The sequence below is a fragment of the Colletes latitarsis genome, chromosome 5 (genome assembly GCF_051014445.1).
Source record: "Colletes latitarsis isolate SP2378_abdomen chromosome 5, iyColLati1, whole genome shotgun sequence".
Classification (NCBI taxonomy): Eukaryota; Metazoa; Arthropoda; class Insecta; order Hymenoptera; family Colletidae; genus Colletes; species Colletes latitarsis.
Genome location: NC_135138.1, coordinates 28736437 through 28752937, shown reverse-complemented (window position 1 = coordinate 28752937; position 16501 = coordinate 28736437). Strand labels below are relative to the sequence as shown.

Here is a 16501-nt window from a genome sequence, read left to right as displayed (position 1 = left end):
GACGTTCAATTCAATGTACTGATTATTACTGGTCGAAGTGCAAACACAAACTTTGTTTGGTGCATGTTTGTTTAATTTATCATTGTTCTTCGTATTGTCGAAATCTGAATGTAGCTTACTGAATTGAATTTGAACATTTTGTTTGAAAAGGATCGCGTATTGTGTTACTTTGATAAATTATATTCTTTCGGGAGTTCGAAGCAACATGTAAAATGATGTTTCCTCTTCGCATTGTGTAAGTATACCTACTTAATTACTTTGTTATTATTACGAACAATCGTGTAAGAATTTAAATGTGCTTTCATATATAATACGAGAAATTTGTCGGTAGAAAAATTTGATAATTTACAAATTAATTCAGCACGATATAGTTTTCTTGTTATGAAATTCAAAGTTAAAATAGAAGTATAGTAATTTTATACTAAATTTTGCAGTTTTATACGTGCATAGTATATTGATTTTGCTTTGAAGTGGCAAAGGTTGCACAATATTTTTGTAGATATCCTAATATGAAGTTTGCGTTTAATATCATGCCCCCTTCAAATATGGTTGAGATATTTGCTTATCAGAGCTAATGGACTTTGGGGACATTTTTTATAGTAGTTATCGCAGTCTTCCTTGTACTCAGCTTCGGTAATCGTGCTTGGAAGACCTTCATTTTGTGAAGATGATGGCCTGTAACGAAAATTGTCTAATAATATTACAATCATGGTATACTTGAAACGTTTAAACATTGCTTAAATAATTATACGCCGTGAGTATATTGGAGTGAATGCTGTAATCATTTATTTATTCATTGTTTGTATACTCACGTGAATAAAATTTGCAGAATATCGCCGAGAACTCCATTGTTGGACAGAGGATAGTTCGTCACTTCGCAGATCATTTTTAGTAGACAACTCTCCCCGGAATAACCGAAACTGTCGAAGTATTATAATATTTTAAACGTTTGTTCAATCCTTTCGATGCAATGCGTTCAAAGTTTAGCGATGAAAAGGTCAACGTGAGAATTCTTTCAAATTTTTAATTGATAGAGTCTTCGATTACTGACAATGATCATCACCTTTCCAATTTGTTTACGAGAACGTCGTATGCCATCCGTCGATCCAGACTGCGTTTCCTCAAATACGGTTCGTCCAAATAATAGCTGGAGTTCCATTCCCCGGGCACGCCATAATTCGCCTCGAAGTAGAGTGAAAATAGGACCGATTTGTTGGGAATATCAATGGGCACTCCGAGGGCGAAGAATATCTGAGAACGTGAGGGTAATTTTTTCCTTTTTTTTTAATAACAACGATTTCTTACGGGAACGACCGCGGTGAAACGATTTCCATGCAACGATTCGTTTTCGCCGCACGATACCCGTCCTTTTAAAAAATTGTCCACGCTTGCCATACACTTTTAAAGCGAACATTCTTGTTCATTTTTCAGACACGAAATTTTCCGTTTCCTTCCGGCACTATATTACCAAGAACGGAGAATATCGCGACGTTAATATTGAGTTAATGGTAGACGGTGGCCGTTAGTCGATGAAAAATTAACGATTTATTTGGTACTTTACCCCCATGCCGCTACCCTCGGGGAATCCAATCGATCTTAGGTGCCTTGCAACCCCGTGTCTGATGTTTTTCACCCCCCAAACGCTCGATGGTCGCCAAAAACAGCACGCTAAAAAGACGTAGCTAAACATCTGAAAAGAATTCCACGAGTTATTTATTTTCTTGCCCAAAATAAAACTAGATAAGACGTTAAAAAACATTGATAGTGTTTAGCTATACATGAGGTTTCAATTAAAACCGAGCATTGCTTTTTCAAGCGATTAAAAATCTAAAAAGATATATTATTGAATAATAACTTACACAGTAAACATTTAACCGTATTACTCTAGGATTATTTATTATATCAAATAAACATTTACCAAGTAGCAAAAGAAGGAAATTTATGCTATTTTCGAAAAACGACGAGTATTCTAGCTCCTTCGTGGGGATTTTATTTCATGTAAAATTTTACGTTAATGCATGTTCGACGAAACGCTTTCGAAGCGTCCGCAAACGACGGGGCTTCTGTCGTCAAATTTTCTTTCGGCTTCCGCTTCGGCGAGCCGTAAATCTTCCTTGTAATTTCCTCGACGTTCAGGAATTACTTGGTCTCTCGCGTACACCGAATTTTCGTTTGGAAAAACGTTTGACGGAGTATTCGACGCGGTCGACGAAAATCAAAAGTTTTACGCGCGACACTTCGCTTCGCTCACGACGTGCTTAAGATCTGTCGGAAATTTTATGCTCTCTGTGCATCACTATTTCTTATTTTACGAGGATGTACGGTCGATTCGGCACGAGAACCCCATAAAATTGCTTTATGCCCGCGATATCTCGAAGATTAATTTTTCTAATCTCTATTTTGCGCGTCCAAGGAAATTCAATTTTTTTCTAGACACGTCACGCGTTGTTTGCGATTTGTATACATTTACATGTACATTTGTACAGTAAATGTTATATTTTATTTATTTATTTTACAGAAAGATCCTTTAGTAAGGGGCTCTGATATATAAAAGATATAAATGTGGAAAAGCAGAACAGCAACATGGTGGTTAGAGCACCAAACTGGATCAAGCAGTCGAATCAAATAAGAATAGTAAAGGAAAATGAGTTAGAAGAGAGGAAAGCCCGATCAACGCTGAAGATTTGCAGCGATTTAGTAAGGGGCTCTGATATATAAAAGACATAAATGTGGAAAAGCAGGACAGCAACATGGTGGTTAGAGTACCAAACTGGATCAAGCAGACAGTCGAATCAAATAAGAATAGTGAAAGAAAATGAGTTAGAAGAGAGGAAAGCCCGATCAACGCTGAAGATTTGCAGAGATTTAATAGCAAGGCATGTTATTACCAAGGATGAAGCTATACGTTTTATACAGCGAAGATAGACAAAGTTATTATAAGAGAAATTTTACCGGAATGCAGGCCATCGCGTTAACGAATCAAAGTCGAGTTGCCAGGAATTGTTTGCCTCATTTTCCGAGACGCCGCTGTGCACATCCTTAAGAGGAGCGTCTTAACGATTTATAAACTGCGCGCCTCCGCGAAAAAAAACGAAGACCAGTGGAAGGTTGCGGCGGGCTAATAATTGCCCGTGTTAACGAGCCGTAACTGGTGCCATTCGCACCAACGTGTAAAAAGAGTGGAAACATGTAAATTCGTAACGACCTACGCCTTGGCAGCCACCGTTTTACTCGAGCGGAAGAAGAGCAATAAGAGACAAACGTTAAAACTATAAATGATTTTTACGTATTCGGTGGTTAGATCAAGTGGTAAAGAACTACTAAACATATTGTATAAGAATAATTTTTTAATAGTTGTCAAGAAATTGTCAGTGGAAACTTATCGAAATGGCGATGGATGGAGAGCGCGTTTATCAACCGCAAATCGTTTAAAATAGTCCAAACACACGGTTCCGTACAGATCACAGTATGCATTAGCCCGAAACTGAATTAATCATCGAATCACAATGCGGCTGTTTCTGCGTTGTTTAGCGCGTTCCAGTTATAATGGCGAACTTGTTGAATTATTCCCTGGTACTTTGCGCGTGTCTCGCCGTTAACCCCCCGGTCGAATAATAACTCGAAACCTTTCCCTCTCCGGGCCTCTGTAGTGGCCGCGGGGGGTTAGATATTTAGAACGAACTTGTTCGCGGAAGCTCGCACACGCTGCCGGAAATACATCATTGATTAGCGTTAGCATGAATTTAACGGTCGCGGACCTCTCTGCAACGCCTTCGATTCGCCCGCAGTCGGTTTAAAGTTCTGTTCTGCGGCCACTGCGGAGGATACGCGCGGAAATTAACGACGTCGCGACGCTTGGCAACCGACGCCACACACAGTGTCCACTTCGTGGCTTGCAAAATTATTAATTAGTCAAAATTGGTTTTGCGATTTCTTGTCAAATATTTATACTCGCATCAATTTTACTTTCATAAAGTTTAAATCAAAGAATTAAATAAAACTACGTATGTTTCTTCCAGCTTAACCAGCAGAGAAATCAAGATTGCAACCCCCTGTCGATGAAGCGTTAACTGTCGCAGGAAAAGTAGCGGTGAGAATGATTTCACGTTTTCTCAAGGGGGGCAAAATTTACTCGATAAGCGAGAGAATACTGTACAAGGGTTAGCGATGTACCGTGTTCACTTTGGTCGCTATTCCCAAAGCCTGAAAACGACGGGGATAGGCCCCGTTTCACCGATTCATGGGTCAGACCACTATAGTAACTATGACAGGGCATAGACCAGCCATGGGAATTACGGCGCGACTACGCCAATTCGTGCACCGTTGCAGCACTTTATAGAAAGGCTTCGTGCACGACCATAGTGGATGCTTAAGGGCTTAGAATCCGGTATCGTACTGGCAATCCGTAGTCAAGTGCGGCGAGCGGACGCGTTGATTGGGGCGTATTCTAATCCTTCGCCCCATGGGTGCCGTGTTTGTAGAGCCTCGCGGCGGTAGCGGGGTTAACTCGATTGACTCTAATTTCAGTAAGTCCGATTCAAGACGAAAATGATTGACGCCCTCGAAACGGGATCCCCATTCCTCATTGATCGGGTTCCTGGTCGAGCTCTTGGCGTATTATAGACCCAAACCAAATAGAAAAGACCCAAGGGGAAACGTTCTTACGTGCTGTAGCGCTCGGAGTCAAGATTAGGTCGTTCAATTACCCTTCCTCGATGATACGAAGGATGTTGAGAGGGCTAGCAATTCTTGGTCTTTACCCTCAGGCGTGGAGCGGCCAGGGGGTAGATAACAATGCCCGTGATCTACGGATCATGGCGGTATGGGCAGAATGGAGCCTCGACATACCAATGGATCTACACACGATGCAACACTCATGGTACCCTGTTGCTACGTGGACACAAACGTGGACACGACTTAGAATTTCTGATCACAGAAAGGGGCTCTGAGTAGGGGATTTCAATGGACAGATGTCCATTGCCACTCACTCTATCGGAGCAGAAGCATTTTTCTCTTGAATCGGATCACCGGAGGATGGCAACCGGCCAGCTACACGGTTAGTCGCTTCCTTCTCACAGACGGGTAGCTATGATGGAAACGAGGAATGAGATGGGAAGTAAAAATGCCGGAAGATATTTTTTATATCACACTGGTCAACTTTCAACTTGTTACTGCTTTGCCAACGAAGAAACTATGCATTTTCGAAGATCAGTTTCAAAACGACAAATTCTAAACGGTGGCGTACGACGATCAGAGACTGTATCCTTCGTCGAGATTAAATTCTTGAAATCACTGGCCAGCTTTTAAGAATATTTCTATTCAAAATTTCGGCAAACGTCTGAGCTGTTTCCCACGCTTTCGTCGATCATGTATCTTCTTTCGCGATCCTGGACGTGGGTCAGAACAGAGAAAAGGAGAAACAATGGCTATTAAGACGTAGATACAGAAATCGTCGAGGATTCCTAAAGTAAAAGGAGAATCCCTAGAATTTCGTTCCGGGCGTCCGGAACGCGAAACGATTGCAGGCCCCACTGCACGAGCGGCAGTTTCCAGGATTGTTCGACCGACGGTTAGCAGATGGCGGCTGATGGTTAGTATCCAGGACCTTCAGCCCCGCCCATCCAATTTGAACTGCGACCATTTCGCCAGCGTCATCGAGCGTCGTGGTCAAAATTTTCGAAGACCAACCACCCTACGACTCCGTTCAACACCGTATCGCGGACGCTTGAATTAAAGTTCTTTGGGCGAAACACTATGGAAGACCACCATAGATGGTCGAACTATTAATTAGACATACCAGAAGCACTTCCTGACCAATTCACAGCCAACTTAACATATTAATACTAAAACTACCGATGAGACTGACATCCATTTGTTCCTACCGGAGGACATAAAACTTTTCTGAAAAGAACAAGTATTTAAATTAAAAAATTTCAAATCGCTCTAAAAAAATTATTTTCGATTGTAGAGATTAATTACAATCATTTTTGGTAAATAGACATATCACTGAAATGCTACAGAGTTTGGGAAAAAAATTCGTAGGTATAGAAATTTTTCGCCGAAATTAAAAAATTTTAAATTATTCTAAAAAAATTATTTTTGGTTGCGGGGGACAATTATAATCATTTTTGGTCAATAGACATACCACCGAATTCCTACGCGTTTTCGAGAAAAAAATTCTTTATAGAAAATATAATTTCTGGCCAGAAATGTCTGCCCGAATTTTCATGCGAATCTTTAAAACGTCATAACTTCTGAACGGATTGGACGATTTTAATGTTTAAAAAAGCAAATTACGCGTATTTTAATGGAGAATATGTACAAATTGCAAAAATATTCGAAAAGTTGTTCCTTGACCCCTTAAAATGAGAAAAACCCCATAAAAATGGTCCAATTTTCAAACAGTCATAACTCCTACAATTGTGAATATATTTCAATGAAACTTTTTTGTGAAGTAGAGCCCGTAGGTACCTACAAAAAAGTATTAGACAACTTTTCTGTAGGACGTCATACAAAATTACTAAAAATGAAAAACGAATTTTTAAGAAAAATCGACAGGGGGTAGGTGCCTAAATTTTTCGGCGAAAATGAAAAGTTTCAAATCGTTCTAAAAAAATTATTTTCGGTTCCGGGGGTCAATTGCAATCATTTTTCGTGAATACACATACTTCCGAAATCCTACCCACTTTCGAGAAAAAAATTCGAGAAGGTGTGAAATTTTTCGACAAAATTAAAAAATTTTAAATCGTTGTGAAAATATTATTTTTGATTGTGGGGGTCAATTTTGATCATTTTTGGTTAATAGACATACCTTCGAAATCCTACGCAATTTCGAGAAAAAAATTCCTTACCGAAAATGTAATGTCTGACCATACATTGATATGTTTCCCTGAAATTTCATGTGTATGTTTAAAACATCATAATTTCTGAACGAGTTGGATGATTTTAATTTTTCAAAATGCAAACAACGCGTATTTTGGTGAAGAATATTTGAAGATTCTAAGAATATTCGAAAAGTTGTTCCGTAAAGTAAGAAAAACCCCATAAAAATGGTCGAATTCCTGGTTCTTATAACTTTATATGTAGCTATAGTCCAATTATCCGGCATATTTGATTTTCCAGCATTGCCTCAGTCCTGAATATGCCGGATAATCGAGATTGTACTATATATCAAAGTGCATTTGAGGAAAATCTGGAATTAAATATTTTTAGAAAAATATAGTAGTGTTTGAAAGAATTTCCAGAATATATACGACGTAGAGGATGGAAGATACGATGGATTTGTGAATATCACAGTCACAAGAATTAGCTTGAATCATGTGCTAATTACGAACGGGACGCATCATTCTCGGGAATGTTGAAAGTGTTTCCGGGGTTTCTAATTAAATAAAGCGACTAGTTTCGGTTGACTGGCACACAACGGAATTATGCAGCACTTGTAAGGTGTGCCAGTGTACACACCGAATATATGTCTCTACGGGGATGTCACGAGTTAGGATCTACGGAAACAGATATGATCCTTTTGTTTGCCGTTGAGATTCTGCGTTGGAAGGCAGAGGTAACAGAGAGCAGCTGTAAAGCGAGTGTAGTCGATGTAACTTAAGAATTAAATTATCTTCCTGAAATTACTAAATGTAATTGTGAAATCCGCTCGATAACTGGTCTCGTTGGGAATAAGCTCAGTGGCAAACGATCGGCCCGAGTAACGTTTCTTATCCGACTAATTAGTGAGAAGAAAAGGTATTAACCAACGATATCGTTAGAAGCGGTTCACTTATATTCTTAAACGGTTTCTGGTCTTCCTTAAACGTTACGGGTTATTTTAAAATATCTTTCCAGAGATTAACCATGATTGACTTTGATGTCTATGTGATTGAATCAGCAGTGCCATATTTTGTTCGGATTGGAATAAACCTTCCACCAAGGGCGAACGTTGCATAAAAAGAAACTGAAGTTTAATTTTCAACATCGCCGGCTTACGATACGGAGCAGCATCTTCTTTCGAGCGTTATTTAAAATACGAAACACGTTTCGCCATCTCCTGCCACTTCCGGCATTATAAAGGATTAAACTTCTGCGTCCATACTTGACTATTTCCCTCCGTTTAGAGGAAAAATTAAAAGAAAATGAATTGCTCCGGGCTAACGTGGCAGGAATTAAAAGCGCGTCGGAGAGAATTACACGCGTTAAAAGCGATAATTATAAAGTTAACCGTGTTCCTTGGAAACGTATAAATCTGCTTGTCTTACATAAATGATTAAAATTGGCATACAATCTACTCGACGCGACGATTAAACAGTCCCCATAGTGAATTAAGCGACACAATTATCGTCTTTCTTTTCTCTGAAAATAATTCTCTTTTTACAAACACGTAAATCTTTTTTCGTTATATCGAAACGTTCTGTTTTTGTTTTAAACGACGAATTTTTGTTTATAGTAATAAAATTTTAATAACACGAACGCGTTGAGCAAGCGTATATCTCATCACGATGACTTTAGAAACACTACTCAATACAAATATCACGCGACTAACAAACATGGTGGTTATGGCGATCGAAAGTTCTGTCGCTCATACTGGAAATTCCTATATTAGCTTCTCTTTCTTCCGAATACTCGCGTCTGCCAACACGTTCACGGGCGCCAGTTTCAGAAATGCTGAGTTTGCTAATAAAATAACCATAGTTTCCCATCGTCAGACCTCGAAGGATCAGTAGCATTGGGCACCCTGGCCGGAACAAACCCTCCAACAATGGCTAGAGAAAAAAGGGGTCCGATAAACAATTTACTCGCTTCCTTGGACTTTCTCGTTGTTTTCCGCAAATAATCCCGGCCAGCCCATACACCCCCGCATCCAACGTTGCAGCCGCTTAAGGGTTTAATAATCTGTCTCGACGAGGACAAAAGGGCTGGCGCGTTATCATCCAGCTCTGTTTGATTATTCATTCACGCTTCGAGCCACCGACAAAGCTCGAATCCGCTTTTAACTCGCCTGGGTCCGCTATGCGAAACGCTAGTTCGTTGCATCGAGCCACTGTATAACGCTCAGAAATCCTATTCAACCGGCCATTATGTTAACCGCCTGATTTCTAATTCAGAATAATTTATTTTCACGCGAATATGCTCGTTGGAAAATTTTTCATGGTTACATAACTGATATAACGGGCGACTACAGTGGAACCTTTTTTTTTTAAAGGTTCTGTACCGCGTTCTTGTATAAAAATATATGTACCTCCCCCCATTCATTCTTTTCTAACAGTACGTACGGTAGAAAATCGCTGTTCATAATAGTATCAGAATTATCGTCGCTAAATAAGTTCAGAACGCCTGTGTTGCTTTTTAAAGAACGTCACGGCGGATAATTTCGTGTCCAAGTTCTCGTTGGCTGGGGTCGCAGGAATTTTCACTCGAATTCTCCGAGATTCCCGCGAAAGTATCGATTATCGCGAGGTCACTTTGCGGAGCACTCAGAAGCGATTGAAGTTCTCATTCCCGACGGCCATTGTTCAAGCCGCGAGCAGATAATCAAACAGACCCTTCGCTCCACTAATGTTAGCCCTGACTGTGATTCGCGACAGCCGTTCGGTCGATTATTTGAAATTTACTTATGGGTAACGCCGAGCGTGCTCTGGATGGAAGGCTCGCGCCGATAATGGAACGAAAAGCTGATCGTAGCTTTTTAATCAACGGCGGAACGACGATCGTGCGGATTCGATGATTAAACGGAGTTTCGAAACCGTACTCGAACGCTAAGAACGAGCCTGAGGTGTAACGGGGCCGTTTCCATTCCGTTGGTATGCAATTTGTGGTGATACGTCCGTTTAGGGCCGTGGCGCATGAACGTTTGCGTCGGCGTTTTCCTACTGAGCATTTCGGTGGTGCTCTCAAAGGGTCAGAGTCTCGAACGGAGGATCTCGAAGATTCGTTTGTCCATTATTGCTATGTAATGCAGTGCATAATTATATAGAATCATCTAAAGGAAGAGTCAAATTCAATTTTGGATTAAGCTCCATTTCTCTTGTTTTAAGAAACAATTTCAGTTTTTATTTATTTTTAAAATTTGAACATTAACGTTAAACCTGCCGGCATGTCATGTATACCCATTCCTATCCTGACTGGTCAAATAACCAGTCTTTTTTTTTCTCATTTACGAGGCAACGTACTTCTAATTTTTGCATTATATGTATAGAAACTTGTGTTTATTCGTAAAATATTCTTCTCTTTTATGTTAAAAAATTTTCCAATTTTTATCGGATAGGAGATAAAACGCTCTTGAAAACGAATTTTGTTCCAGATTGATACCGTAGTTAGTTCTAGGGTAAACAACTATTTAAGAAAAAGTGCAAGTTAGTAATTACGAAAACATCCTGTATTTAAATTAATTTTCAATTAAATAAACAATTTATGGTCTAGTTTTATTGCTGAAACTTCTTCAGATATGTAGCGTCAAAGAAAATTTGAAAATAAACATAGAAGATAGCAAAAATTTTAGTAGGAGATACGATCATTAGGTAGAGGATGAAATGCCCTTTAAAATGAGCGTTTGTACAAGTCGATAGCTTTATTAGTTCCGGAGATATAGCGATTTTAATTTCAAGTCGATGCGGTGGCTAGTTTCGGAGATAGGGTTTGTTTACGTTTCGTTGTTGCGCTCGCGAGTTCATTGATTTCGCGCGCGCGTAGATAGTAAACAGTGCGTAGTAAATTCTTGGAAATACTACGCCGAAACTGGGTCACGACAGTCACGTACGCGGGGTAGGTCAGCACCACGCACGTGCGACAAGGAGGTCCGACGCGTCAGACGAAGACAGAGATAAAAAAATTACCATTTACATAAATTGCGATATCTCCGAAACGAAAAGTCGGATCGACAAAAACCAAAAGCCATTTTAAAGAGGAAGGTTTACCGCTGCCAACGATGCCTCATTTATAAATAAAACACTAGTAGTTTCGAAACTGCACGCGTCTAAACTTTTAGTATTTTTAATACGCGTTTTCTGGGACGGGAAGCGAGAGACGGCGGAATTTAAAAAATTATCTTCTACATAAATTACGATATCTCGACAACGGAAAGTCGGATCGACAAAAACCAAAAACCATTTTAAAGGGCAGGCTTTGCCGCTTCTAACAATGCCTCAATAATTAATAAGACACTAATAGTTTCGGAACTGCACGCGTCTAAACTTTTAGTATTTTTAATACGCGTTTTCTGGGACGGGAAGCGAGAGACGGCGGAATTTAAAAAATTATCTTCTACATAAATTACGATATCTCGACAACGGAAAGTCGGATCGACAAAAACCAAAAACCATTTTAAAGAGAAAGGTTTACCGCTGCCAACGATGGCTCAGTTATGCAGAAAATATGAGTAGTTTCGAAACTGCACGCGTCTAAAGTTTAACTACTTTTAATACGCGTTGTTAGACTGTTCTAAAACAGTGGAAACTGTAGATTCTCTTCTTTCGTCTTTGCTATACATATATTTTCTATTTACATCGGAAGTTAACCAGAATTTGGTACCAAATTTTGTCCAGTTCAAATATAAATCAACCGGTCAGATGACCGGTCGTGATAGGCAAGGCAAACATATTTTTCTCAGAAAACAAACAATAAGAATAGAAGTGAATATTGTAAAATTCATTATACGTATACTATAAGAAAAGTCGTGAAGTTAGATGGCGCTAAAATAATATTGCGTGTTAGAAATTCTGAACGAAATTTTAAAAACGTTCATTTGCCAAACTTTAGTTTAGTGTGCGATAAAACTGGATTATAAATTGTTTATTTAATTGAAAATTAATTTAAATTTGTGTATAGGATGTTTGTATCATTATTAGCCAGCATTTTTTCTTAAATAATAGTCCTCTCTGGTATCGAACTACGGTATCGGTTTGAAATAAAATTTTCTGAACTCTGCGGTCTTCGAAGACACCCTCGAAACGTTTGGTAACGAAATGACGACACACACGCTCATATACAACGACCCTAAACGTTTCCAATGACTGCACCGTGTTCTCGTACGACGGTCACGTTGCGTCCATTATACGTAATGTGGCTGATCGAATATTAGCGAATGCAACCGGCAATATGCAAGCGTTTGGGAACGTGTATGCTGTTAGGTGGATCCAAATACTGCGGCGATATTGAGGGTTGTTTATATGGGAAGAATGTGTACGGATTACAGACCTGGATGCTTCGTAGTTAGTAATTTTGTACGCAGTATTATAACAGAAGCACTTAACTGTTCCAAGAAATCATTATTACAAAAATACTAGAAACTAGAAGCTATGCTACCAAGCGATCAATTTCTCGAGTCACTGTATAATTGCTTGCTGTACGTTTACCATCGCGCTCGAGACAGATACGAATTGCATCGTCGTGTTCGATACATAAGCATATTACCTCTCAAATAGCGATAAGCAGTGTCGCGAGCCACGAAAATATTCCCGCGGGGTACACAGAATTCGATTCGAGTGTGTACAGGCTGTAAGCATTTCTGCGACGAAGACTTTCGATGGTGCCTCGACTCGATACAGTAACCACTTTTATGCGGTTGAACTTTTCGTCTCGAACTTTCGTCGGAGCAACCAGTGATGCCCGTAACTTTTTTAACGGCGCTCGTTTGAACCCGGTATTCGATGAAAATCTGCGAAGGAAAGTTTCTCCATCAGCGGGAAGAAAAACGAAGGGAAATATTCTTAATATTAAAACAGCTAGCGAACCGAGTTTCATTATTTCGGCAGAGGATAGGATAGAGATATCTTTGGTCGCGACTACGTTCTTCGTTTTAGCCAACCCGTTGCCCCGATCGAATTTTACATTCAATAATCAGACGACGTCGATCGTCGATTCGCTTCAGAATCGTTCGGTAGTTTTTCCTGGAATTACCAAACCCAACAGAATCCACTTACATGTTGTTAATATGCCGAGTTTCGTCGGCAGACGATTTCAGTTTCGTCGTGTTTTCGTCGGTTGGATAACGTTGAAGCGAAAGAGACGCGCGATGCACTCACCGCGGATCCGCAATATGATCTGTCGATCAGCCTGGTTCCTGCGGGACTGGCTGTCTCTGGAGAGCTCGTCATCCTGTAAGTTGATTCTGATATCGATCAGCCGTCGGTTGCTGTCCCCGAGGTTACTCTTCCCGCGATTCTCTGGCAAAAATAGTTTAACAAAGATTCTTTTATCTTAACAAAAAAATGTGGGAAGCTCGAAGCAAGTCATAATATTTTTCTAATTTTTACGAGATCGTACGCATTTTGTAGACCACTCGAACAAAGAGCATAATTCAGCGACGTCGGATGCTATTTTATCGATGGAAGTAAATCTACGAACGTCGCTTTGAAGTGTAAAATTGCTAACCAGTGGGCTTTGCAGTAATTGGCAGTTCTGGACCGACGCCAACTAAAAATTAAGTCGAATGAAAGTTGGTCTCGCGGCGTATTACTTTCCGATCACATCGGTCCGCAGACGAAATTCGCTCGAATCGTGAATCCGATGTTGCGTTCGACTATCTAGCGTCTTCCAGACCGTGTATGAGCAAAATCATTGTAATAAATAAAGCACGATGCTCACACTGGAGTGTTCGAATACTTATTCGAAGAAGAAATATCATTGTTTCTGTCAAACTGTCAAATAGACAATTTGATTTTTTTTAATTCGAATTTTTTAATCCAGGACATTCCTTTACCAGGCCACTTGGCTCTATCGCATCGACCCACCAAAAAATCCACACTGTTCACCGTGTCGCGGGCTCTTACTTTCGGAAAGAGTATCATGTTGTTCAGCAACAAGGCGTAATCTCGTAATTTCGAAGATGCGCTTCTGAAGAGCGTCTTATGCATAGAAACCAGCGTCTCCCGATACCGGTGTCACTGAAAAGCCTGTCGACGGAAAAAGCGAGGAGTGACGGGCAGAGAAGTAGCTCTTGCTTCTTTCACCCGAGGGAATTGTGGTTAACCGTACGGAATCGGTAGTGTCGTGGAAAAGAGGGTTGTTATAAGCGGCCTACACCACGCCCGGCTTGGCCCGCGAACTGGGGCGGTGTCACCGTCGTGGAATCGATATCTGTTCGCTGTTTCTGAATTTTATTCGGCCGTCGAGACAAGAAAATCGGCTAATTCCGCGTTCCGACTCTACTTTCGATCAACGTCCCAGTTTCCTCCGAGTAAATCATTCTCACGTAGCTTTCGCATTGATTAATACTATTTTTACTGTATAATCTTATAGTTTGTCGAGCCAAGAATACAGTGGACAAAATTTCAGTAGAAACACCCATGATTTACTGCCAAAGGATTCGTTCCTTAAATATCTTTCGAACACTGCATCATTATCGCGAGACGGTGCATGTAAACAAACTTACGTGTATCACTTTAGAAACAGAAATATTAAAATGCTGACGATGGTTAGAACGAAGTTCGTGCAAGAACGGTACGCTTTTCACAACAAAACAGAAGAAACATTATCGAGTGACGAGATTGAAGTACAGAATTTTGTGATGTTTCACATAGTATTGTTGCGCATAATTCTTGTATCGTAGTGCCGCGGGGGAGTCTTCTGTTCTTCGGAGGAAATAAAATTAGACCACGGTGCCAGGATTCTCGAGAAAAACGAGATAAATTACATATCGACGATAAGCATCTCAAAAATATACTTTATTGGCTTTACTTTGAAGAGAGACGTTGGTTTACGTTTGACTAGATCATCTATCATTTTCTGTACGTCTGACAAGGGGCTAGCGACATTTCTGTTTGCCGGAGAAAAACGCGTTTGACATCGTAGTACCGTATAGGGTACGTTGAAACTTCATTTATAACGCGTGAAGGATAGCGTAACTTGTCCGATTACACGCTGGTCGCATTTCACTCGAATGACCGTCTACGAACGTTAAATATTTCTTCCGTGGTAGGTCAGGTGCTACGGTATCGGACCACCTACGATGCTATTCTACTTGCCAGCGTACCTCATGGTCCTTATTCTACTTCACTGGCCAGTTATGGGGCGTTGCACAACTTGCCCGACTACTCCGCATACAGAGTAAATTTTGCCTGACCGTGTACGGGGCTGCTTCCTCGATTCTACACTTTCCGCTTTAAAACTGTCAGAGTGGGGTACACGCACGCTTTATCGCGGAACTGTGAACATCGAACGGCACAGAAGACAGGAGCACGTGCGATAGGAGGAATTATTAACGGAAGTTAAGGGGGTCTCCTCGCGTATCGGGTTGAAAAATGTGCAATATTTGCAGTTTTTTTTTTTCAAAGAAAAATACGACCAACAAGTCCGTGCCATTTTTTAATATCAACGAGCTAACGAGCTCCACTCGTAGGTGACGATTTTTTACTCGGTGCTACGGGTAAATAATAAATAACGAGCGCAAATCAGGGAATATCGATGAAGAAATGGAATGAGGCAGTCAGCAGTTGAAATATTTATTTTTCTCCAAAATGTAAATACAAGTTCCTTCTACGATATCTGGAAAATTGTTGCTATCGACGTTTCAGTGAACCAAAAGTGAAATTTTATATATTAAAGAAGCTAGTAATATCCAGACGTATCGGATTCCCTGCTCTCGGTCTGTGCGTATCCACTGTATCATTCGTTCTCGAGGGAGGCTCAAATAAATTCAAAATCAATTTCTCAAGCTGTAACAGCCGCGAGGCTCGCGAGCGCTGACCGCCCCCGCAATTCGAGGGCATACAACGATTTTTCATTTCATCGTCGCCAGCGACGCCCCGTGACGACGTGGAAATGCCATCGGCGAGCCACGACGCGTCCTGAAAATCCTGCCCGGGAAAATCGAACGAAGAAACGCCGTTCCGGGCAACCGTTTAAACGAGAGAAAAGTCACGAAACGATCAGAAAAATAATAGATTAAAAATAACGACTTTCTCTACAGAACGCTTCAAAGCGTACCTTATCGTATGATTTATTCTCGCGAGAATGTTTCGTCGATACAAAATTCAGCGATTTAATTTTGCGGACGAGTGTACTTATGGCCAACGGTGTACATCCTTAATTTGTACGACGAATAGATCCAATTACCCGAGCTAAACGACGGTACGTTTACATTCGCTCGTCGCTGCTAACAATCCTTGCCCGTCGTCGTATGGCTCTCGGGGATGTATAAACCACAATGCCGGCAGTGATGCAAATCAGCAAACCGCGCGACGCTGGCAAAGCCGACTTTGCTCGCGAACGTCTGCAGCTGCCTGCTAGAAACAGTTTTCCCGATTTCGGATAACGTTCGCTCCGCCGCGCGACCTAATCCTATTTACAGCAAGAATATACTGTTACTCGCTGTAACAACATTACAAAGAATTGTTATTGTCGTCGGGTACCACGTTACGAAAAGCAAACCCCCTTGTATCAAGCAACCCTTATCCAGTCCCCTACACTCCCTTGTCTTGTGTTCTACCTTCTACCACACCCCCTTCTGATAGGTAACCCCATCCAATTACCCAAAACGTAGCAACGCGCGCCAGTATCTCGCGAATATCGCCGT

The 16501-nt window shown here is 40.7% G+C and overlaps 1 protein-coding gene across 1 annotated transcript; it reads right to left on the bottom strand.

Annotated features, from left to right (window-relative positions):
* Positions 1-539: 539 nt before the first annotated feature.
* Positions 540-13082, bottom strand: LOC143342039 (uncharacterized). The gene is made up of 4 exons (XM_076765521.1): positions 13011-13082; positions 1064-1251; positions 813-920; positions 540-675 (listed from the first exon to the last, which is right to left on the bottom strand). The coding sequence occupies exons 1-4, from the start codon at positions 13080-13082 to the stop codon at positions 540-542; spliced, it is 504 nt and encodes a 167-aa protein (XP_076621636.1).
* Positions 13083-16501: the final 3419 nt, after the last annotated feature.